The sequence below is a fragment of the Thermobia domestica genome, chromosome 10 (genome assembly GCF_964235325.1).
Source record: "Thermobia domestica chromosome 10, izTheDome1.hap1.1, whole genome shotgun sequence".
NCBI lineage: Eukaryota > Metazoa > Arthropoda > Insecta > Zygentoma > Lepismatidae > Thermobia > Thermobia domestica.
Window position 1 is genome coordinate 104,054,304 of NC_137463.1, and position 27,125 is coordinate 104,081,428.

General features: G+C 36.9%; 1 protein-coding gene across 3 annotated transcripts in view; it reads left to right on the forward strand.

Annotated features, from left to right (window-relative positions):
- LOC145662617 (uncharacterized) overlaps nucleotides 1–27,125 on the forward strand; it is a 132,621-nt gene that overhangs the window by 35,955 nt on the left and 69,541 nt on the right. For all 3 annotated transcript variants that reach the window (XM_081728352.1, XM_081728353.1, XM_081728351.1), the window contains 2 exons: nucleotides 17,105–17,292; nucleotides 24,402–24,658. In XM_081728352.1, coding sequence (XP_081584478.1) covers nucleotides 17,105–17,292; nucleotides 24,402–24,658 — 445 coding nt within the window. The remainder of the gene's footprint in view (nucleotides 1–17,104; nucleotides 17,293–24,401; nucleotides 24,659–27,125) is intronic.

The window sequence follows — 27,125 nt, forward strand, 5'->3', positions numbered from 1 at the left end:
CAATTATCAATAAAAGAATTTATAAATCAGGACTCAAAACATATTGAATTAAAGGATAAAAATGTGAATTTTCAACTTCTAATTGCTTAATTTCATCAATATTAGAAATATGTACTACTGCTGGTTCTGCAGTTCCATTTTATTTGAATATTTAGATTAATGTTTCCTGTTCATCATAACTAGAGGTAGGATTTTTTTTTTTTTTTTTTAGTTAATTACGTCAAATATAAGGACTCAAAATTTACTGATATATTAAAAAGTATGCCTAAAACAAGTCCCAAAACAAAATATTATTATAGTCGCAAGTCCAGAAAACTGTCAAAACAGATAACATTTAACATTTCTATTCTTTAATTCCTTTTTCAGTGAGGCTGCGTCTTCGGTCACTAAGTAAAGCTTGTGACTATGTGGTTAGCGTACACGCCATCGGTACTGGGATCAGGGTTTGATTCCCGGTGGGAGCTCATGTGGTTAATGTTAAGCTGTAGATTTACGTCTCATGTAAGCGTAAGTCCAAATCAACTAACTAATCAACCCATCCGCGTACTGAGCAAATATTTGTATGTACAAAAGTATTCAACAACACCGATTGGCTATAGCCATGATTGGTTAGTTTGATATATAGCCATCTTCCTTTACCTTCTGTTCAATACTTTTCGCCTAATGGGACTGCACAGAAACGAAAGTAATGTGATGCAGCACACGCTTAGTGTTTCTTCTTTAGTTATTATAGGAACAAAATGCAGAAAAGGAACTGAAGAAAAGTTCTAAAAAGTGCAAAAAGGTGATATAGGCGATGACATTGAGAAAAGGTGCGAAAACGTGCTTGTATTAAAACAAAGTGCAAGAAAATGCAACCGAAGCACAGTTAGGAGTAATTATTTAATGTTTTCTTTACAAGATAAGCTAGTTTGGGCATTTTAATAGCAAATACAGTATATAAATAAGGCGCAACATTCCTAGCTCTATTCATAACAATAAAGCGTAGTTCAGCAAGTTACTTTCATTGATTTTAAACGTTTTGGTAAGCTTTTTCTCTATTCTTCACACTGAAGTTTCGAAATGATTTACATCAACTAGTATAATCAAGGGCAGTAAAGTTTCTTTTGTTCAATTTTCTTCCCGTTTCGTGATTTTCACAGAAAGCGTAGAGTGTATGAAATGGCATTCTACTCTACTTTCTGCAGACAATAAATATATACAGATAATCAACACGGCGAAAAACTTGAAATCTCACGTGACGGGTCACATGATGGGTGTAGCAGCGCCTCTGACTTCTTGTCAGCCTACTGACTCAGAATTACTATCCGATCAACATCAGCTGTGCGGAAATTTTGGATCTAACCGTCGAGTGGCGTGTGATGAAGGAATCGTAATTTGCACAGACAAAAAAGTAAAAGCAGGAAAATGAGTCTCTAAACCTAGATACAGTCCAAGAAACTGAAATGATACAAATACATAGTTGTTTTGTTTAAGTTAATGGCTACAATAGCAGATAGATATTCACTACGGTTAATTTTCTATCTGATTTTTCCGCACTGAATCTACTACTCGTAGACAAGCTAGGCAGACGAAAACATGCTGATTATTATGGGACCCACGGCCTCACTTGTGAAAACCGATGACAACACGAACTCCTTGTGACTCAGTCGAATTTTGACCGGTTCTTTTGCTGTGCAGATGACCAAAGCAGATTTCCATAGCACATATATTAAGTCTTATCTGCATGTATTTTTTGTCTGTGCTATTTATTATTAAGTTAGTGTATGAAATGTATCCAAAAGAGATATGATATAAGCTTACGCCCATGTTCACAATGTGGATACGAATTCAAGAGTATTCTTATTAGTATTCGGTATGTAAACTTGTGGAATTAATTAACAATTATTATTCATTAAAATCAGGGCCGGCGCTAGCAGTTTTGCCGCCCTGGGCGGTACTTTCAAATGCCGCCTCTTTAATCCGCAAACCTTATTTTGACAGAGGACGTTCAGGTATTAAGTAAAAGTAAGATGCCATATTTAAAAACATGTATGAAAAGAAAAAAAGTAAACAAAAAATTGAACTACCTCTCTCGAATGCTTACGTAATATTTAAATGACTCCATACATGACACAATATTCAGTATGATCGATTTCGCTGTAGTACGTGATATACAGCAGGACATACAGAAAATTTCAAACTATATATGCTTTAGTCCGACTAAGAATTTTAATTTTTATGCTTAGTTTATATCAAAAGACGTTTCCAATAATGTGGAGCATGAAGATAATATAGTGAATCAGATATTACGGCAAAAGAAGTGATTAGCCTAAGCCTTATAGCGTACTAAAACACAATAGAAATACACAAATTTTACATACTTTAATTGAAAAAACTTTTCTTGCTTTGATATGAGCAAATTCCTTTTCACATTCGCGTAGTCCAATGTTTCAGCCAATTCGTGTTCCATTGATATCATCACTAGACCACCCAAGCGTGTTTCAAATATGGAAGAACGTAGACAGTTTTTAATAAGCTTAGAGCAAGTTTCGAAAAACTTCTTTCTCTACTTGCCACTGTTACTGGTAAGGTATACAAAATCATAAGTGCAACACTGACATTGGAAGCAAAGTCATATTCCTTAATTAATTTTAGTCTCTTTTGTTGAACTTTTAGGCTAAATTATAGCCGATAATACTTTCATTTCGTCTTTCAAATTACTGTGGTTAATATCTTTCGATTCTTTGCGTATTTAAATGCAGGCAATTTTCAGACAAAAGTTCAGGTGGTGTTATCTTTAAGATTACTTATATCGTAAATAATATCAAAATACTCGCTGTGATGTTTAAGTTGCCCAAACCTTTCTCTTAAAGCTAACACAATCACGTCTAGAAGTTTGTAATAAAAATCGATCTTGTACCTTGTTTGTGAATCTTCAATATTTTCATCTTCTGCCTCGTACTGAAACTGTCTCTTCTTCTTTCGACTTCGAGCTTGCACTGTATTACCTATCCGTGGAACATCCATATCTAATGCTGATGCCAACTCCATTGCATCAACTAAGTAACGTTGAAACTTTGCATAATTTCTGCTCCTCTCAAAGTATTTAGATATATTTTGAAGAAACCCGATTGCATCCGAAACGTGAGAATCAATGCTTTGGAGAGTTTTGCTTACTATGTTTATGTGGAGTGAAAAGTCATACCAGATAACGAGTGAGCAAAGAAAGTAAAGCCACGCAGCTGGTTTGCTATACACAGAGCATCTTTGGCGACCATTCTATCTGTTCTATTGTCGTTACTTATTTGAAGTAAGGCATCATAAACCTCTCCTATTTGATATCTAAGTGGAATTAGAGCATCAATTCGGCTTTCCCACCGTGTGGTGCTGAATAGTTTTAAAGTGAGGCTGCTAATATGTTCCTTTAGTATGGCTCAACGTTGAACTGACACAGAAAAGAAGTCATAAACATTTTTTATTATACAAAAAATGAAACGGTGGACTGAGGTGTTCTGGTTGCATCGTTAACGACAAAGTTTAGTAAAGGAACATAAAAGGCTTGGGAATTTATTTCTAATATTCTCTTCTGAATGCCTGAATGTTTGCTTTTCATATTGGAACCATTGTCATATCTTTGGCCCTTCTTGTCTTCGATAGGAAGTTCATTTCCTTTCCTGTTTAATTATTACTTCTGTCAGTCCTAGACCAGTGGTGTCTGTTATTGGTACGAAAGCAAGAAAGTGTTAGCAAATTTTTACAAGGCATTCTTCATTACTCTATGTATATAGTTTGTACAAAACGATTGTTGTCATTTGCTCTGTACCAGAAATATCTTGTGTACAGTTTAGTATTATACTATAATATATTGCAGCTCTCAACAAAGACAGTATTTTACTTTCAATTTATTCACTAAGAATTGGAATAATTTCATTTTGAACATCTTTTCCTTTGTAATGGTGGTATTTATTTTGTCCTCCCATGATTCTTTTAATGTGTTCGGCCATGACGCTGTCAAATTTATATTGCTTAAATATAAAAACAATTATATATATAACGTGTACTCTAAAATATAATTGTTGATAAGATATGAAGAATTTGTAAATTGGTTAAAAATCGCTGCTAGAACCTAAATGTCTCTAGGTATTGTAGGCTAGAACCGCTTGTCTCAAGTGGGATTGTACCTTTTGTATACTTGGAGTGGAGCGTTAGAATATTGCTGAATAGAAAAAAAAAAAAAAAAAAAAAAAAAAAAAAAAAAATCAGACACTTGATAATCTTATCCGCCCTAGTTGAAAATCTTATCTACACCGCTGCAAGGGAAATCTTGAACGAGATACCTGCGGCTAGTAGTGTGATCATTGAAAATGAGGGGCAATGCTCTGAATTTCCTTAGTGAATATTTTCCTGAATCTGAGTGAATTAAGTTTAATTACATTCTCAGGTGAACACAATTTTGTTTTTCCATGTGGACCTATTATGAACCATTATATTTTGATATTATTCTTTTCTTTTCCAAATTTTGCCGCCCACTAGACGTGCCGCCCTGGGCGGTGGCACGGCTCGACCCCCCTCGCGCCGGCCCTGATTAAAATTGAGAAAGCCAATTCAATAAACAAAATTATGATAAAGCATACTAAAGATAAAGCAAGCACACTTTATCCTGTAACGTGGTTACACGAACAATTAAATTCAATCCTGAGAGAATAATAATCCTGCTTAAAATGTTATGGTAGCCATCCTTGTCGAAGTTTGCGTTTATTCTGTGCAGCGAACCAGCTGCAGCATAGATGAAACATGCTTATACTATCACAGTCTCCTCTATGTTTCGTAATTGGTTTATACAGTCAGAATGTATCTTCTCTATACTATATCATTTTATATATATTTGACATATTTGACCAAAATTTTGAAATTTGGATCCATCAGTCTACAGCACACGTTTCCATTGCCTAATAGTCCAATTTATGTTCTTCAAGATCCACTTTAGTCCCATAATTTGTCTCTATTTCCATATAGTTTCAAATGCATATATTTTAATCACGCTTGACCTAAATACACGGTTCTGATTGGTTGGAGTTATCCGTTTCTCGCCAAGTAGCATACATATAGCACAAATCAAACACCCGATTCTGTCGATCTTCGTAGCCGAGCAAGCTATAAAGATAACCAAAATAGTTATCTTGGTGTCGTGGGTGTCGCTTCTTCACCCACCACCTTCGAAAATCGATATGTCACCTAAGACGTGCCTGAAAGATCAAAAATAGTCCCTATCAGCATCGACGACCTTTTACCAACGTTCTGGAAGGCCATGGATTCTATTGCGATATAACTTAGTGGGCCGTGAAGCGAAGAAGATATCAAGTGCATTTTGCACCTCTACTAGAGATTTGAACTGGCGTCCTCTAACGGGGAATATGGCGGATGCAATAATTTATGTTGTTTCCCATTCAAGGCATAGAATGGTGCCCCAGGTCATTCTAGCCATGTGGGGCTTAGCGTTGTTCTCTATCAGGAGGATCCCTTTGTGATTCAGAAGTGCTAGTTCCAGAGTTTTTTTTTTTTTTTTTTTTTTTTTTTTTTTAACACGGTTCAACTTTGACTGCTGACAGTACACAGTTACATTGATGCTTTGACCAACTGGTAGCAGTTCCCGATGCACGATGACGCAAACAGTCCACCAAACACACAGGAGGACCTTCTTCTGGTGCAGTGCTGGTTTCGGCTATTTTGCAACCGGTTCATGGGATGCTAACCAATGATGACGGCACCGTGGAGCCCAGACAGAAATTGTAGGTGGTTTACAGGCGTCTGTGAAACATGCATAAACAGGCATATTTTTACAGGCGCCTGTACATGCGCCTTAAAATGGAACACTTTTAAACACATAAGATAGGTATCGATTTGTTTCAAGATCATTGCATGTTCATTTCACGGAAACAGGTAGTTTTCATGTTGATAGGATTGCAACCCTGCAAGGTGAAAAATGCGTGTAAACAACATGTAGAGAGTGGAAAGACATGTACCTAACCAGCATATTCCATGTAATTGACATATACGTTACCTCATGAGGATCTGACGACAGCTGCTTTTCATTTGATAAAAATGTAATTGACATGTTAAATACATGTGAAATACAGATGTTAGCGAATTAATGGGCGTGTGAGCGGAATATACATGTAAAGTACATCGCATTAAGTGTACATAAAATTTGCGTGACACGGTGTTAGACACGCATAAGACATGTACGTTCCATGCATATATACGACAGAAGAGACATGTAGGTAACATCTACATTTGAGCCACATGTAACATGCAGTTTGCCTGTTCATGAATTGGGTGTGCATTGTATAGATCACATGCATGTTAAACGTTGATCACATGTACATGTAATATACATGAGACCTGCGTGTTACAAGTGAATTACTTCTACCTGTGACATATGTGGGAAGTATATTTTACAGGTGGATTACTAGAATGTAGGCTGCATACTTTAAGGAGTAATACTACTATTTGATCCATCTAATCCAAGGGTCTGCGCACGCCTCTGTATTTTATGTGTCAGCACCTTGCATATGTGCATGTCAATGTGGAGACTTGATGTCTGGATATTGCATGTTCCCTACGCCTGTATCGTGAATGTTTCACTCTAATCAACGTTGTTCATTGCATGCACCTGTTTAACCCATTTATTGGTAATCATGATCATTGCATTTTCCGTGTATCTGCACATTGCCTGTACATTGCATACAGGTGGGTTCACACTTCGCATGTACACGGAGGTAATACAGGAAATGTATTCATTTGTAGTCCCATGTATTATACGTGTGTCAGGACCTTGCATAGCGAATGTCGAATTGGAGACTTGTACTTGAATATTGCATGTCTCCTATCCCTATAACGTGAATGTTTAGCTCCAATCCACTTTGTTCACCACACGTACATTATGTAATCAAAAGTATCCGGACACCCCCAAAAACTTAAGTTTTTCATATTAGGTGCATTGCGCTGCCACCTACTGCCAGGTACTCATTATCAGCGACCTCAGTAGTCATTAGACATTGTGAGAAAGCAGAATGGGACGCTCCGCGGAACTCATGGACTTCGAACGTGGTCAGGTGATTGGGTGTCACTTGTGTCAGAAGTCTGTACACGAGATTTCCACACTCCTAAACATCCCTATGTCCACTGTGTCTGATGTGATAGTGAAGTGGAAACGTGAAGGGACACGTACAGCATAAAAGCGTACAGGCCGACTTCGCCTGTTCACTGACAGAGACCGCCGACAGTTGAAGAGGGCTGTAAAGTGTAATAGGCAGACATCTATCCAGACCATCACACAGGAATTCCAAACTGCATCAGGATCCACTCCAAGTACTATGACAGTTAGGTGAGGTGAGAAAAGTTGGATTTCATGGTCGAGCTGCTGCTCATAAGCCTCACATCACGCAGGTAAATGCCAAACGACGCCTCGCTTGGTGTAAGAGCGTAAACATTGGACGATTGAACAGTGGAAAAATGTTGTGGAGTGACGAATCACGGTACACAATGTGGCGATCCGATAGCAGGGTGTGGGTATGGCGAATGCCCGGTGAACGTCATCTGTCAGCGTGTGGAGTGCCAACAGTAAAGTATGGTCGTGTTTTTCTTGGAGAGGGCTTCCACCCCTTGTTGTTTTGCGTGGCATGCTCACAGCGCAGGCCTATATTGATGTTTTAAGCACCTTCTTGCTTCCCACTGTTGAAGAGCAATTCGGTGATGGCGATTGCATCTTTCAACACGATCGAGCACCTGTTCATACTGCACGGCCTGTGGCGGAGTGGTTACACGACTATAATATCTCTGTAATGGACTGGCCTGCACAGAGTCCTGATTTGAATTCTATAGAACACCTTTGGGATGTTTTGGAACGCCGAATTCGTGCCAGGCCTCACCGACCTACAGCGATACCTCTCCTCAGTTCAGCATTCTGTGAAGAATGGGCTGCCATTCCCCAAGAAACCTTCCAGCACCTGATTGAAAGTATGCCTGCGAGAGTGGAAGTTGTCATCAAGGCTAAGGGTGGGTCAACACCATATTGAATTCCAGCAGTACCAATGGAGAGCGCCCCGAACTTCTAAGTCATTTTCAGCCAGGTGTCCGGATACTTTTGATCACATAGTGTATCTGTTTATTCCATTTATTGGCAATTATGATCATTGCATGTTATTCACCTCTACATTGCCTGTACACTGCACGTATGGGAGTTACACACTTCGCATGTACACGAAAATGATAAATGTAAAATAAATATTCTACATGATGCGTTTTCCATGCTATACGCTAATACATGGTATTTACATGTAATGCAAATTTCACACATGTATATTACATGTTGATAAGCAGGCATCTTCCTTGTACTTTTCATTCTTACTGTATTGCGAATGTTATCAACAATCCATTCAAGGTACTTTACACGTATATATTCCCTCCATTTACTTGCATGTGAGTGACTACATGTACATTGCATGTTCTCATTTTATTGTACAGGCTCTGTACAACGCGTGTTTCCGTGCAAAATTTCCAACAGAAGTTTAATATTTTTTCGACATGCATATCACCTGAAGACAATGTGCCTGTAATATTTTCTTTACATGTGTTTTCGCCGAAACAGTCGCCTGTATAATGCCTGTCAAAATCTGACATGCTTTTATAGGCAGTTCTATGTATAAAACATTGCATATTTCCTCAAAAATTTTCATAATAGCTGGCATATCTTCCGCCCCGCTGCAGCGGCATTTGACCCCAGTTTGAACTCGTACAGCATACACGCCCTATAACGCTCTGTGGAGGTCCCATGTTCACTCTGTCCTTACGCAAGTTCACAGTGCAACTGAACTTCCACAACCATGTAATATGTTGGATATACCCACACCAACAACTGACCTTTGCCTTATCTTCATTCGCATTCAGCTCACGGTGTGAGGGCCAATGGAACACAGACCTCCACAAAAAGCGACTGAACTTTCCTGGTTACCTTTATAGTAGTGAAAATCGCTTTTGGGGTGGGTTCAAACCCAGCCTAAAGAAAGCTTTTTTTTTTTAAATTTTATTTTAAATTTTCATAACACTTTTATCATTAAAATAAAATTAAAATTATACTCATTTGTCCTTGTACGTAATATATAATGCATAAATTGTGCTTTTTCCTCCATTTACCTAGAGATTTCTGATATCCCTTATAAACAGTGACGTTATAAACCAACAGGAGAGTAAGAAGTGGATCCCTCGCGAAGCGAGGGGCTGTAGGAGATAGTGGGAAATTAGAGAGGTTGAGGTGCCGGAGGCACCAGGATGGGGAAAGGTAGGTATTCGTTTCCTTGCCTTCCTTGGGATGTAGTTAAATTTACATTGAAGTTGTACCATCCGGTTATGACGTAATGTCACGTGATAATAGACCACTTTGCACACAACTTTATTGATAAAAACGTGATTTACATACGGTATGAAACAGCTGAGCGAGCGTCAGCGAGTGAAGGGGATTAGAAGCCCCGCAAGGCTCGTTTTATTTCATCTTTGTCCCCATGATAATACCACGTGCCATTACGTCACTCGGGTGATGGCACTTCGATTAATATGTGCACTACGGGGGCGGGCCAACAGATAACTCCAACCAATCAGGAAGTGTAGTTAGTTCCTATGGGTAGGGTCGAGCACGGTAAAAACATACGCGTTTCAAACGGGGTAAGCTCGCAGTTTTTTTTTTTTTTCTCACAATACAGTAGTACGTACGATGTTCAGCATATGGCATAATAATGCGTAGCTTTCCAGTTAGATTTATGTTCACGTTGTTGCTTGTTCCCTGCATCACCAACAATATGTGAGGCCAATTTGAATTTTTGAGGTAGCTTAAGTTCATTAACCTGTATTATGGAGCCTACTTTTTTTCAGCGCATACAGTATTTCTCTCTACCTTTGCCCTTGTTTAGTAACTATAATCATTATACTGCCATGATAGAGAATAATACAGAAACAACAGCCTTAGATTATCACTAACAACACTGTTCAATATAGCTTTTCACTGGAGTCAATAGTAAGAGCTATAATGTTCCCTCCACGACTCTTGAGTTCGACTCAGCGTTACTTTAAAAATGAAATGAAATCTTTAAGTTTTACGTCCCACGGTTATGCCGGTTAGGCTAAAGGAGACGGTGATGATGAGAGATGAGTGAAATGGTGGAATGAAGAAGGTGGGAGGAAACGGGAGAACCCCGAGAAAACCCACGAGCGCGGTGTTTGTCCACCACAAAGCCCACATGGCGTGAGCTGGAATCGACCCCAAGCACCAGAGGTGAACGCTCTACCACTGAGCTCCCCCCCCCCCAGCGTTACTTTAGTCATTGAATACTGCACAGGGCTTAAACGTATTTCGTATGATATGTTGCGCAATGTTCTCTTTCATGATACTCATCTTACATTATTGAAGCTGTTTAATCGTATATGGTTGAAAGATTTTTCCGTGCAGATGGCGTGAAGCTCTGACCTTCCTGATGTTGAAACTAAAAAAATTCGTAACATCCACCGCTAGTTAAAGATCAGTACCAGTTGCTTCTATAAAGTTTTCTAGCGCATAGTCAAAAACTTCAATTCACTCTTGAGCAAATACCAGTATGGCTTCGATCTTTCTGATCCATTGTTTACAGTCTTGCTCATCTTAAGAGCTAGATTCAAGACGATGCCTTCAATCTCATCTTTTTTGCTTTTTTAAATTTCGATAAGGCGTATGACACAACGTGACGTTTGGAGATCTTACAACAATTGCATGACAGAGATCTTCGTGGATATACGGCTCAGTAAATCGAGAAGTGTCTTCAGGACCTTTATTTTGGGATGCGTATGAATTCCAGTATCTCAGGTTCTTGCGAGAGAACGGTTTCCCTAAGGCAATATTCGTAGTATTGCACTGTTTGCAGTTGCCGTTAACAGTGTTCCATCCCAGATTAAGGCTCCTGTTACAAGTCTGCTATGCGTTGATGATTTGTATAGACTGAAATAGAGTGACGTCACATCCTTCTCGTTGCCATGGTGATCGCCATTTTATTTTCTAAACAAGTAGCCTAAATACCTAAAGAACCTATGCAAAACGAAAACAGTGATGAAATATTTCGGAACTGCAAGCATTAAGAGTGGAACAAATACTTATGTTTCTTTTTAAATATTTATAATGATTGAAACTGAAGAAAAGGCTAGAAAAAGTAATTAGAAAAGAAATATATTAAATAATATTACGTGCATGACAAACATTGACACTGAAATTAGCGAATTCACATGTCTTGTGAAATTTTCCCTCTGATGTATATTTTGAGAATTTCTATATTTTCAGGTTAAATTAAACCTTAAAATGTACTCACCCTGTTCATAATCAGATATTAACTTTAAATAATTGCGGAAAATTTTTGATTCAGTAATATGAGTATGATATACTATTGCAAATTTGAAGAGGATTATTGTGTAACAGTTGTTTAAAATATATACTGAACTATTCATAATTGGATGTGTAATTATTGTACGTTTTCTAAATGTTTAAAAAAAAAAAAAAAGTTGATAGAGAATATAAGAAAAGATGTTACTTATATCCACTGATGGTCTGGATTGAATATTTCTAAAGGCTAGCGTTTTCTTTCTTTTGTAATGTATACTTAGAAATAATATTGTGCACTCCCATTATAAACAGTAGACATTAGAGGTGTAAATGCCCCAATATAATTAACATTATTCTAAAAGACTTTTTGTTCCTTTTTTTAAAAAAATCATATATTTTTACAGATTTCTCTGTGCCGACAGTTTGTCAATCTACACGTTAGGGAGTTTATATTGCGTATAATTGCTTCCTATGGCGGATTACATGATAATTGTGCTTACATTAACTATTCGATTTCTACCTTATTACCTAGGGACGTGGAGCTTTAAGAAATAAACTCTGAGGATTTCTGTGATTGTCCACTCTTATATGTTGGGAGAATAATAATGTACTGCCTCTGAGTAACTGTCACATGTGAGAAACATCGTGGAAAGCAAATAACATAAATATCAGGAAATCTCTGATTTTGCTTTTATTCTAACACAAGATGATAAACCTAAAACCTCAATAGTTCACCAGCTTAAAAAGAAATATCATTTAAACGCGTTCCGTTTTTTTTTTTTTTTTTTTAAATAATCAAAGACAGTTGATTTGATTTTTTTAAATCGATTTAAATTTTAAAAATCAACAAAAATGACTCTTTTTTTTTTCAAATCGTGATTATTTTAACCCTGGTCGTAGGAAAGTTGCTGCAAATGACGAAAAAAGGAATAAAATTCACTGCAAAATAACCGAAAGTAACCTTACTTGCTACTCCGTAAAATCTTGTCTGGTAGTACATGTGCATGTAGCTGGCGGTTATCGTTGTAAATTAGCGTCGGAAATTCAACTGTTGAATGCCACCATTATTTGAGTAGTAATCGCGTGACTTGAGGCCATTTTTCCGCCCCTGGAGCGTGGCGCCCGCCGCCGCTGCCAAATTTTGCGCCCCATTTTTGGGGTTACGTGGCCCGGGGTCAATGACCTAGGTACCATGGCCCACCCCCTAAATTTTGGCAGGGTACCAAGGACCATCCCCCTTAAATTTTGGAAATTGCCAAATCTAAAAATTTGGTGTGGTAGCCTAGGACCATAGTATGTACCTCTATCAGTATTGGGTGTCTATGTCGTTCCCTTTCATGGCTAAAAAATTGCCAAAAATTCAAATTTCGTTTTTTTTTTTTTTTTTTTTTACCTAATTTATCCCCTTGGATGAGGTGTTATTATCCTATATGATTATATGGGCGTATACAGGGGTCCATTACCTTTCATAAGACATGGGTATATTAATACACCCCTTGAAAAATTTGGGAGGGGTACCTTGGCCCACCCCTTAAATTTTGGAAATTGACCAATTTAAACATTGGGTATTATAGTACAGGACCCTAATATGTATTATGATAAATTTTTTGTGGTTCACCTCGTTCCCTTCTAGGGGTACAAAATTGCCAAAATATAAACGTAAGCAATACGTTATATCTACCACGTGCTTGGTTTTTGGTCGATTTTATCCCCTTTGATGAGGTGTTATTATCCTATATAGTTATATGGTCATGTATAGGGGTCCATTCCCTTTCATAAGATATGGGTATATTTGTGCACCCCTTTAAAAATTTGGGAGGGGTACGTTGGCCCACCCCTTAAATTTTAGAAATTGCCAATTTAAACATTTGGTGTTATAGTACTGCACCCTAACATGTATTATGATAAATTTGGGTGGTCCACCTCGTTCCCTTTTAGGGGTACAAATTTGCCAAAATATAAACGTAAGCAATACGTTGTACCACGTGTTTGTTCTTTTGGCCCAATTTATTTCCTTGGATGAGGTCCTATTACCTTATATGGTTATATGGTTATGTATAGGGGTCTATTCCCTATCATAAGACATAGGTACATTTGTGCACCCCTTTAAAAATTTGGGAGGGGTACCTTGGCCCACCCCTTAAATTTTAGAAATTGACCATTTTACATATTTGGTATAATAGTATAGGACCCTAATATATATTACTATAAATTTGGGTGGTCCACCTCGTTCCCTTTCATGGGTACGAAATTGCCAAATTTTAGTACAACCACGTGTTTCGTTTTTGACCTAATTTATTCCCTTGGATGAGGTCCTATTACCTTATATGGTTATATGGTCATGTATAGGGGTCCATTACCTATCATAAGACATAGGTACATTTGTGCACCCCTTTAAATTTTTGGGAGGGGTACCTTGGCCCACCCCTTTAGTTTTGGAAATTACCCATTTTATATATTTGGTATTGTAGTATAGGACCCTAATAGAAATTACTATAAAATTGATTGGTTCACCTCGTTCCCTTTCATGAGTACGAAATTGCCAAATTTTAATACATTCACGTGTTTGGTTTTTGACCTAATTTATCCCCTTGGATGAGGTATTATTACCCTATATGGTTATATGGGCGTATACAGGGGTCCATTACCTTTCATAAGACATGGGTATATTAATGCACCCCTTGAAAAATTTGGGAGGGGTACCTTGGCCCACCCCTTAAATTTTGGAATATTGACCAATTTAAACATTGGGTATTATAGTACAGGATCCTAATATGTATTATGAAAAATTTGGGTGGTCCACCTCGTTCCCTTCTAGGGGTACAAAATTGCCAAAATATAAACGTAAGCAATACGTTATACCACGTGTTTTGTTTTGGCCCAATTTCTTCCCTTTGATGAGGTTTTATTACCGTATATGGTTATATGGTCATGTATATGGGTTCATTTCCTATCATAAGACATGGGTACATTGATGCACCCCTTGAAAAAATTTGGGATGGGTACCTTGGCCCACCCCTTAAATTTTGGAAATTGACCAATTTAAACATTGGGTGTTATAGTACAGGATCCTAATATGTATTATAATAAATTTGGGTGCTCCACCTCGTTCTCTTTCATGGGTAAAGAACTACCAAAAATTAAATTTCGGAGGTTATTGACCCCTTTGATAAGAATTTAACACGTTATATGGGTATGTACAGAGGTTTATTACCTTCATATGTTTATGTGCCCTTTTAAATTTGGGAATTATCAAATAACAAAATTCGGTAAAACGTTTTCTAGGACCCATTGGTGTTCCTCTTATAGCCAAATACTCAAATTTTGAAGGCTATTGACCTATTTTTTAATACGGCTTTTATTATTGAATAAGTACAGGATTTATTACTTTTTCGTAAGACACAAGTGTATTTGTGTACCAATCTTAAATTTTGGGAGGGGTACATTTCTTATTGTCATATCAATAATTGGTAATTGTTCTTAGAATTGGGTGGTATTTCTTTCTTTGGGTAAATCATTGTCAAATATTAGTATGATCACGTGATCAGTTATTGACCTATGATGGGATTAGGAGTCCAGGACATTGGTACATTTAACCTTTGTAGGATAATTTGAGAATGCGTCGTTGGTTTTTGATTATTCCAGCCTATGGATCAAATATAAACGTAAGCAATACGATGTACCACGTGATTGACCTTGATGAGGTAATGTACAGGGATTCATTTCCTTTGTTGTGGTACTTCTTAAGTTTGAGTACACACTTAAACAGTTGGTTCTACTCAGGTAAACAAATGACGGACATTATTGACCTTATTGAACATATAATGATATGATTAATTCTAAGACTTAGGTATATCGAGAGAAGTATTCTTTAAATTTGGAAATTGTGATAAACAGAACTTTAACATAAGGCGCGAAATTTGAAACAATACTTTGAACTTTAGTCACAGTTCATAGTCTAAGATCATTTGTGGTGATTGATTTGACCTTGAGTTTTAGAAATCTGATAGCTAACTTTATTGAATCTTATGACTCATAGTCTTAAGGGAATACATGCTACGTGGTACAACGTATTGCTTACGTTTATATTTTGGCAAATTTGTACCCCTAAAAGGGAACGAGGTGGACCACCCAAATTTATCATAATACATGTTAGGGTGCAGTACTATAACACCAAATGTTTAAATTGGCAATTTCTAAAATTTAAGGGGTGGGCCAACGTACCCCTCCCAAATTTTTAAAGGGGTGCACAAATATACCCATATCTTATGAAAGGGAATGGACCCCTATACATGACCATATAACTATATAGGATAATAACACCTCATCAAAGGGGATAAAATCGACCAAAAACCAAGCACGTGGTAGATATAACGTATTGCTTACGTTTATATTTTGGCAATTTTGTACCCCTAGAAGGGAACGAGGTGAACCACCCAAATTTATCATAATACATATTAGGGTCCTGTACTATAATACCCAATGTTTAAATTGGTCAATTTCCAAAATTTAAGGGGTGGGCCAAGGTACCCCTCCCAAATTTTTCAAGGGGTGTATTAATATACCCATGTCTTATGAAAGGTAATGGACCCCTGTATACGCCCATATAATCATATAGGATAATAACACCTCATCCAAGGGGATAAATTAGGTAAAAAAAAAAAAAAAAAAAAAAACGAAATTTGAATTTTTGGCAATTTTTTAGCCATGAAAGGGAACGACATAGACACCCAATACTGATAGAGGTACATACTATGGTCCTAGGCTACCACACCAAATTTTTAGATTTGGCAATTTCCAAAATTTAAGGGGGATGGTCCTTGGTACCCTGCCAAAATTTAGGGGGTGGGCCATGGTACCCCTACCAAAATCTAAAAGGGGTGGTCCTATGTACCCCTAGGTCATTGACCCTGAGCCACGTAACCCAAAAATGAGCGCCGGGCGCCCGGGGGGCGCAAAATTTTGGCGGCGGCGGGCGCCCCCTAGGTCATTGACCCCGGGCCACGTAACCCCAAAAATGGGGCGCAAAATTTGGCGGCGGCGGCGGGCGCCACGCTCCAGGGGCGGAAAAATGGCCTCAAGTCACGCGATTACTACTATTTGATACTAGCTACTTTTGCTCTTTTAAAACATAAAATCATAAAACTTGAAATTCTTGTATTAATTTCAAGCGGCGGTATTTTACTGTAAGCGGCATAGGGTCTTGGGCCTTGAAATACACACATTTTTAAACGCAACAGTTTATTTTAGTATTGTGGGTACTTGTCCCCTCTAAAACAAATTCGTGGTTCACCATCGCCTTTTATAATTAAGCTTTGTAATTTTATTGTTTATTTATTTTATTTATTTATTTTTTTTTTGTTCCCTTTGGTTTAAAAAAAGTTAATGGCATATTCAACACAATTCAAATGTAAAAATTACGAAGTATTTATTAAATTTGTCAACTCTAATAAAATTTTGTAGCACTTCTTCTAATTGTTGGTTGCTTGAAGAACCAACAATAGTAACATATAGTAAATATGTGAAAAATGTGTAATGTAATGAGAAAAAATCAATTATAAACATACAAATAATAACTATAAATATATATTTAAAAAAAAGCCTGTCATAGCACATGTTACTTCAAAATACTAATATTCCGTATACTATATGCAAGTATTCCTTATATTATACTAATATTTCTTATATGATACTAATATTCCTTACATTTCATTACCACACTAGGATTCACAGGAGCTCCGTGGAAGATGAAAGAGTTGTAATGCTCGTGAAATATCTCTGTGAAAACAAGACAATTAAAATTCTTGATCTCTCCCATAATAAAATAGCTAATGCAGGTGGAATGGCTTTGGGACAATTGCTTATTAGTAATGACTGCATCGAGAAGCTTATATTGTGTAACAATAAAATAGGTACGATTGTATTTGAGTTTTTATGGTTTGTAAGTAACTGCTTAGTATTGGATAATATAAATGACTTTTATTATTATTATTATTATTTATTTTGCTCTTTCATATGGACATAAAATAAAAAAAAATAAACATTGTTTGTATATCTCAAATAAGTTTGATGATTAAAACCAAAGTATAGAAAAACTAATGACAAATATATTCAAAGAAAAAGAGCTTGTCATCATACAGATTGTCCATTAAGATAACTGTTTTGAACGTGTCCATAAAAACAGTAACTTAATTTCACACATGTTTACAATCTATACTCATATCATAGCCAAATGCTACGCAAATCCAGTACATTTTCGATGCTATGAAACATATAGATATGATATTTATAATTCCTTTACCAAAGTTTAAAACAATTATGAGAAGAGTGAAGGACAGAGAACAGGGCAATGGTTGTCTGTTTCTAGTGATCTAATTTGCGAAAGTAAGCTGAGCTTTCATAGAGGGTAAGGTAGTCTCCTAAAAGCCCATTGAAATGCTTAACTTCTAGATGCAATAAAACGTCAAAGAACACATGGCCTTGGTGTTATCATTTTAAGGCAAGCCTTTACTAGTATGCTATGTGATCCATAGTGGATTGGTATGTATTATTGAAAACCTAAAAGGCACCTAGAGGAAGATGTTGGTCTTTCAAGGGAGCATTTATCGCTGAACTTCGTCAGATTTGAAGAGCCATTCTGTCATAAAGAAACGACAGTAATACAATTGCTTTAATAATGAAAATATCTCAATCGATAATAAATTACGATCATAGATGCATGCATCTCAGTTTATGATACGATATATATATGTATATGGTGTTCGGAAATATTAGAAGTCTTGGATTTAATTAGATTAGAATAGGTTAGTGTCCATTTCAGAAGTGAGACTATATGGGACATGAACCAACAGTCAGCTTAACGTGGGATCCGAACTACATGAGCTCCCATCACCAGTAATCGAACAAAACAAAAAAAAAAAAAAAAAAAAAAATGAATACTCACACTATAACATAAGAAAAGTTATAGACCAACATGGGTGTATAAATGCGTCATTACGGAGCTATTGCCCTCCGAACATTGTTCGGAATGATAAAGTAAGGGATCATAACTCGAGAACGAAATATCAGATCGTGGTTGGGTAAGCGTTTATTTCGAGCCTGGATACTATTAGGTCGGTAGCTCGCGTCGGTGCTTGCAAAGTTGAAAGCCTTGAAATTCAGGCTGACAGTCTTTAACTGATTATTTAAGTATTTCCTCAGGTTTGATCAATGGGTATTTAAATACTGGTTAATTTGAATAAGCAGTTAAATTAGGTCTAGCTGTTCTGTATTTTTCTTAGACAAATGAATAATGATGAAGTTTGGAGTAGTTAACGTAATATAAAATTTTGCGATATAGTAAGAGCTGTTTTAAGAAAATCACCAATATATATATATATATACTATTTTTGAGGAAATGCATCTCCTAAAATACTTATACGTATAACTACATTCTGATCCATTGGACGTCGTATCAGCCAGACTTTTGCACAAGCATAAATTCATTTATTTTTAAATTTAAAGATCATCAGAGTTCTAAATATATCGACATCTCAAATTATTTTTATATTTTTAATTTCAAAACTCTACACATCTGTAGTCGCATTTGAGAAAATGAAATGAAATCTTTGAGTTTTACGTCCCACGGTTATGCCGGTTACGCTAAAGGAGGCGGTACTGATGAGTAATGAATGAAATGGTGGTATGAAGAAAGTGGGAGGAAACGGGAGAACCCCGAGAAAACCCACGCACACGGTGTTTGTCCACCACAACGTTCACTTGGCGGGGGCTGGAATCGAACCCGGGACCCGAAGCACCAGAGGTGAACGCTCTACCACTGAGCCACCGCGGCCCCTCGCATTTGAGAGTTTATAGTCATATATATATATATATATATATATATATATATATATATATATATATATATATATATATATATATATATATATATATACACAATTTTCACGAAATTTTATTTTGGAAGATTTGTTTTCACTGAAAACCGAAAACTCGGAAAAGTATGTCGCAAGCAGATGAATGGGATAAAAGATTTTTCAATTAATAAGATGCTGATTTAGAGTAATTAGTACTATAGTCAACTTTAACGTTTATTGCGACAAACAAGGTAATGCAGTGACAATAACTCTGTATGCAAATAATATACTTAAATTGAGTAAAGAACTCAGATCAAGTCCAAGCAATCGAGCGCCTGATAAATTTGTGTCGTATTCTTTTGAGACATTTTCGATGTTCCACGACCTCCTTAGTCTCTTTTAAGTTTGTAGATATAACTGTTTGTAGTAGACATATAATTTTGATGTTTCTAAGTTGAGAACAAAATACGCATTTTTCACTTTCTCAAGTTGGCGTTAATTTCTTTTTTCATAATAGACAATGCTTAATTTTTTCATAATAGACAATGCGAAGAGGCTGCTAAAACTTCCTGCGACGATAGCTTTCAGGCTTCTGTGGAAATATATATTAATGAGGGAAACAAGCGATATAAACTTACTTTTACACACCAGATCCTCTGTAGGTGCGAATTCAATAACACACAAAGATTGGAAATGTGACTGACTGGATGGGGACTCGAACCCAGGACTTAGTCGCTTTTTCACTCTTCGTGTGTCATTCTATTAAAATACTTAATCCTAATTTTCAGTACTTTACTTCAAAAGTGTTTAAGGAAAAAGTTGAACAATGAAAAACTATTAATAGACAAGGACTCAATAAAAAAAATATTGGGATACTAGCATCAATTACCCACTTCGCTGGGTTAAATTAAAAAAAATAGTAATATGTTTCGTTAGTCAGTCACTTTTTACTATTACTACTCCTTGATATTGGTCATTTTCGATGATCTTTATATATCCCCTCTCCTTCCCATGTTGCGGGCCACGGCATCGGAAATGTCATTGTTCAATTGTTCATCTCAGCGACCCCGAAAAGTATGAATTCGACACTGATATTGGTCATTTTGATTATATATATATATATATATAATCCCCCTGCCCTCCCACATGGTTCAAGAGTTAAGTCTTATTTATTTTTAATATCTATTCCCTCTCCTCCACCTCCCGTAAGGTCTACCGTCAAAGTGATATGTTAAAAACCACCTCAGGTCCGAACTTCATCCATATTGAAAATTTGATTAAGATCGGTCCTGTGGTTAAATCGAGATGAAGTCACAAAGACGGTCACTTTTATTTTTATTCTTTTTACATATATCTCCCCCTCCCTCACCCCTAGGTTGCACCATGAAAGTGAAATGAAGAAAACATCCCAGGCTCGAACCTTATCTATGTTGAAAGTTTGATCGAGATCGGTCGGGTGGTTCAAGAGTTATTAAGTTTTATTCATTTTCATATATTTCCCCTTCTCCCCTCCCCCTCCCACAAAATGTACTGTCAAAATGAAATGATAAAAAACTTCGTAGGTTTGAACTTCATATATGTTGGAAATTTGATTGAGATCGATCGGGTGGCTCAAAAGTAATTAATTCACGAACATAGTCACTTTTATTTTTATATTTATTGATTTTTGTATATCTCCCCCTCCACCCCTTCCCTACGTTGCTCCGTCAAAGTGAAATGATAAAAATCATCCCAGTTCCTAACCTCAGCTACATTGAAAATTTGATCAAGATCGGACGGGTGGTTCAAGAGTTGTTTTATTTATTTTTTCTATGTTCCCCCTCCTCCTCCTCCCCTAAGTTGTACCGTCAAAGTAAATAGCTAAAAATACTCCCAGGCCAGAACCTCATCTACGTTGAAAATTTGATCGAGATCGATCGGGCGGTTCCAGAGATTAAGAGTCACAAACATAGTCACTTTCAATTTTATAATATAGATTATCCAGTTACAAACCGAGAATCTTTGAAGCAGATTCAACATTGGACTAGAGCTCAAATATCATTTTCTACAGGTTATTATTTGGAACATCTTTTAACACCTACTAAATTATTTCAAATCAATAAAAAGAACACATATCACTGGAGGTAAAGGAGTAGGAACTATGGAATATCTTTTTTCAGTTGTGAACTATTTCAATTCAATATAAACGTCAAGAATTAATTCATACAAGTCATCACTGTCCGAGGTATGGATCATTCACTCTTAAAATATCATAGCAAACTACAACTGGCCAACACACAAAGAGTGAAAAAGTGACTGACTGGACCTGGACTCGAACTCGGGACCACCGGCATACCGTGCCGGTGCGTTAACCACTACGCGCGTAGTGGTTAACGCATCGGCATGGTGTGTCGGAGGTCCCGGGTTCAAGTCTCAGACCAGTCAGTCACTTTTCACTCTTTGTGTGTTCTAGAATTCGCACCTATAGAGGATCTGGTGTGTAAAAAAAAAAAAGGGGGGGGAGGTTGTTTCATCCTTTCATTAGTATATATAATTGACCAGTAATTAAAGAAATTATGACATTGATTTTATATTATAACATATCACTATGAAGAAGAGAGAAAATATATATAATGGACATGCTGCGAAAAATCTAGGCCAGTTATAAAAATCAGTTAATACTACTAAAGTATCATCGACATAACTAAAAGGCCGGTCCCAGCTTATATATGGGCAATCATTAAATTAATTTAACCTTCTACAAGGAAACATTGGACCTTACTTATATACAAGGATGTGGGTGAAACATTAATTCCTGTTTGAAGATAGTAAGACAACTATACTTACGTAATGATGAAGATGGAGTTTATTATGCAAAGTATTGTGTGTTTACATCTGAAGAAATATAATTTTATTTAAAAGTGAATAATTTTATTTGTTCTCTACAAACGCAAATGCTATAACGAGTTTTGTGTATCTGGAATCTCATTTGTGAAACATTCTGGTGCGAAAATATTTCTCTGTTTCTGCTTTCTACGTAGGTAATAACTGTCTCAAGAATGTAATTAAGGATGTCATTGTAATTAGAGGTTCGTGAATTTTGGTTGATAAGTGTTTCGAAAATTTCCTTTGTAGCAATATACAAACTTAGTCTGAAGAAAGGTTATTAAGTTTCGTGTTGAGTTGTTACGTGACGCATTCTATCAATAATATACTTTAGTTATATGCATATTATTACGTATTAATAGTAGTAATGTATGCTTTGGAAAGTTTTGGGAATAGAAGAAAAAATTTTGACAAAGTATGCATGCAAAACATACTAGATAATGTATATATCAGTAAATACTGTTTACGAAACATAGGTTTTAAAGTAGCAAATCATAGCATAAGAAATAGCACGATTTTAGTTCCTCTGAATTGGAAATGTGAAATTTTAGAAAGATTGACAGATTCTTTAAGTACATAAATTTAGACTTGCTGTACTGAGCAAGTAAAAATTTGAAGATCTGATTGATAGTTTTAAAGCAATGGCATTTAGAAACATTAAGTTTCTTAGCTTTTCGTTGTTTTAGATACATAGAGAGCTTGACAATTTTTACAGCATTGAAAAGGAATTATTTCTGCTTAATTGACTTTTATCGACATTGTGTTTTATATTAGTGCTCCTTGTTTTACTGTTTTCTTGTTTATTATTATCAATCATTAATATTATTCCATCGTAATGTAGTGCTCTGATACCACACAATGTGCTGTATTTTTGCCAACAAACTGTTCGCGGCACTGAAATAAAGACTTTTTTTTTTATTTATTTATTCGATGCAAAATGAGTGCAAACTAACAATATAAGGTACATAAATACTTTATACACCTTAACGATAACGTACGTGCTATATAAACACAGAGCTGATCATTCCGTTGAGAACGGATATGGTATATAAACACATGTGGATGGAGAGGACAAATGTTGTTCGTAAGCCTCATTTGTGTTTAATTTGTCAAATAAATTATTCAGTGCCCAATCATAGATTTGGTTTTAGGGCGTCACTTTTTCATTTATTTATTTATTTATTTATCGTCCCTAAAACCATTTCTAAAGGGTTAAGGTTATACTAGAGTACCTATCATCATTGGATATGTTGAGGGGTATTACAGGCGGGTTTTAGAGGACAGGTTATACCCATGAAATTTTTGAAGTTACATAATTTTTCACTCAAAATAGCAAAATCAAACCTTGATTATACTATAATGATGTTTTAAGAACGCTAAATTCAATAAAATTCAGTCTAAACAGCAAGTTATATTGGTTTTGTTATAACCAACTTCGGTTTTCTCTACTACTTTTTGGAATAAAGGCAGAATAGTAATTTGAGAGTTTGCGCCCAAGCACTTAAAGCGTTTGCACACGTCCCCGGCAATGCCGAGTCCGGTTCCGACAATGCCGGCAAGGGAATCGGCGGTAATGTAATGAAATGGTAGCTTGTACACTCTTTCCGACCCGACAAAATATCCGGTGGAACTCCCGGGTCCGGCAAATGCAATCGGCCTAGTCGCCGACAATGTCGATGTCGGCTCCGGCTCTAGTTTTGTCGGCGGCAATGCTTTCTTATGCGTGGATGCACACGCAGCCGGTAATGCCGGAGCCGGCTTGCTGATAGGTTTCTTCAATCTAGCTACAGTGAATGAGTGGCAAGTCGGTGTGTATTCTTGTTTCTTTTCCTGTACTTGGATTTTTTGTTTACTTCAGTTTTTTTCTGTTATTTTCTTTTCTCACATCACTTCAATATATAATAAAGAATAAAATAATCAAAATGGCTTGAGGTACCACAAATAAAGCGACTTGCTATTTACATAAATTCTCAGCAAGGATGGGAGCGGGAATGTACCTACTGGTAGTGTTTTTGTACATTATACTCCGTTGATGTAACTGTCTGAGTGAAATACGGGACTTTCTTTCTGTTATTTTCTTATTTATTTATTTAGTTGCAATTATGGTTTAATTTGTTTTGAAATGTGCAACTACAAATATAATTATCGAATAGAAGATACTGAAGACTTCCAAATTCTCTGATAGCACTTTGCATATTGTTATAAAAAATTGTAATGTGGAAGTGAATTATTTGAACTTGAGACATTATTCTTATTTCAAGAAACAGAGTAAATTGTACTGTATGTATTTCTAATACGGACAGGGCCAGAAGGAGCAAATGGACTGGCATTTGGTCTCATTCAGAACAGCACGTTAAGACATCTTGATCTTCGGCTAAATCCACTGAAAGATGAAGGTGCGTGTCATATTTGTGGAGGTCTGGTTAGGAACGCCACTCTTTTGGAACTCGTTTTAGCTGGTTGTTTTCTAGAAGAAAGTGCGGGAGTTCTTATTGGCAGGTCATTTACTAGAAACGCTGTTCTGGAAAGGATGGATCTAAGTAATAATCATCTAGGTGAGGTGAGTGATTTTTAAAGAAATGTGTTTGAAAATATTTTAAGGCTATTCGTAAGAGAATTTACCTTCCATTTCATCCCTGTAACTGCTTTTCCTAAAATAAAGTGAGGTTTGAGAATCAAGTCCTTCATATACTCCTACTCATACTTCTACTTACACGAATATGTATGTATATTTGTAGATTGCATCAAAGTATTAATGGTTGGGAGGTTCCTTGTGCCTATATGGTTAGCATACGCGCTTTTGGTGCGGGAGGTCTGGGCTCAAATTTCCGTCTGGAACACATGTAGTTTGGATTCCACGTAAACTATAGCTCCACTCTTTATATAGTCACGCTATTGAAAGGCATGCTAAACTCAAATCCAACTAAGTATTGATAGGTGGGACTAAAGAAAATAATTAATATAAATAATTAGCTGATAATACTTTGGAGTATTGCTGAATATCTATAACTACTATCGCAGTAAAATATAATATACTACAATACTGTACACTTTCTTTTGTATCGGGGTCGCGGTACTTCACTGGCAGAGGGTTCACCTTTGGTGCGTGGAGTCCCTAATTCGATCCCAGCTCCTGCCAAGTGGATTTTGTGATGAACAAACACCGTGTGCGTGGATTTTCTCAGGGCTCTCGTTTTTTTTCATTTTCTTCATTACACCATTATCACTGTCTCACCCTCTGTGCATAATCGAGGGACGTTAAACTCAAATAAACTTTTGTTTCACTGTGTACATATATTGAGCCAAAATATGTTTCTATTCTGTTCATATACTATAAGTTAATGAAAAGGATGTTCACATTATCTTGTTAGTACTTTCTGTAGCTACAGGGTGACAATGAACTATATGAAATAAAACGGAAATTAGTGACAAACTACGTAGTACACAAACTATATTGCACATGTAAACGGCACGACAGACATTCGGATTTAAGTTATGAAATGTTCGATATGTCTGCCATCTCTGGCGATGATGTGGCGCAGACGAACAGCAAAATTCTGTGTGACCCGCTGAAGTGTCGGAACATCGATGCTGTCGATGACCTCCTGAATTGCAGTTTTCAGCTCGACAATTGCTTTGGGGTTATTGCCGTACACCTTGCCCTTAACATAACTCCACAAAAGTGAGTCACATGGGTTCAGATCTGGAGAATATGGCGGCCAAGCAAGTTTCCTTCCAGTGGCTTCTGAGTACCCTAGAGCAAGAATGCGGTCCCCAAATACTTCTCCAGGACGTCAAACACTCTCATGGTCCAATGGGGTTGAACTCTGTCTTGCATGAACCACATCTTGTCAAAATCAGGGTCACTATGGATAATGGGTATGAAATCATTTTCCAATACCGTCACGTATTGTGCAGTAGTCACCGTGTCGTCAAGGAATATCACACCGATTATTCCATGGTTGGACATTGCACACAACACCGTCACCTGTTCAGGGCGGAGAAACTTCTCCATTGCGAAATGCAGATTCTCAATCCCCCAAATGCGCCAATTTTGCTTATTGACGAATGCCAAAAAACAACCGCTGTTCCATGGCCACGGAGCTTAATGGTTGATGGATTTGAATTTTGTATGGAAAGAGATGCAGGTCTTAGAGTACAATTTGTCGCAGGGTCTACAGGTTGATTCCCACCTGTTGTGCAACTCGTCTGATCGATGTCCGTGGGCTGGTTTGAAACACAGCGCGTCTCTTCACGATCTTTTCAGGCGTTTTCACACTTGTTTGTCGACCGACATTGGCAACATTGTCATCACAAACCCTACTGTTCTCTCAAACTTGTGAATCAAATTATTGATTGTTAGCATACTTGGACCGGTTGTCTTTAACTTGTACTCAGTCGCAAACGTCCTTTGCGCCGCCATCGGACTGTTATTGCTCGCATAATAGGCCTTCACAAGTTTTTTAAAATTCAGGTTCTTTACTCCTTTTCTATATTCTTAAATCTTCTGAGACCATGATGTTTTTGTCGATGGGAACGGTGGTTTGGGGCACCTTCCATTTCCATTGATCGCTTTGGCTCCATGCTGATCTTCGATGAGAATGTGCGTAAGAGAATACTATTGCTAGAAGAGTAACATTAATTCTCCCTGCCAGCGTTCCGGTGTGGGGGCCAAAATTACACCTTTTTCGAACATATTATGTGTTATTAAAACTCAATTCATGGGTGGAGCTCCCTCATGGTAATGTAGATACCGTACACGTCTTTGGCGTGGGACACCCGGGTTCGATTCCTGGTGGGAACTCGTGTGGTTTGAACCCCACTTTAAGCTGTAGATCCATGTCTTACATATCTCGCTGCTACGCGGAACGTTAAACTCAAATCAAATCCAAAATCAATTTGTAGGTGAATCTTCCTTAAATTACTCGAGACCAAACTTTTCCCGAAGAACTCCAAAATACAAGAGCCAGAGCGTGATATGTCTATGCATTAAGATATAGAGGAAAACAGAAGGGTTGTGGCTCTAG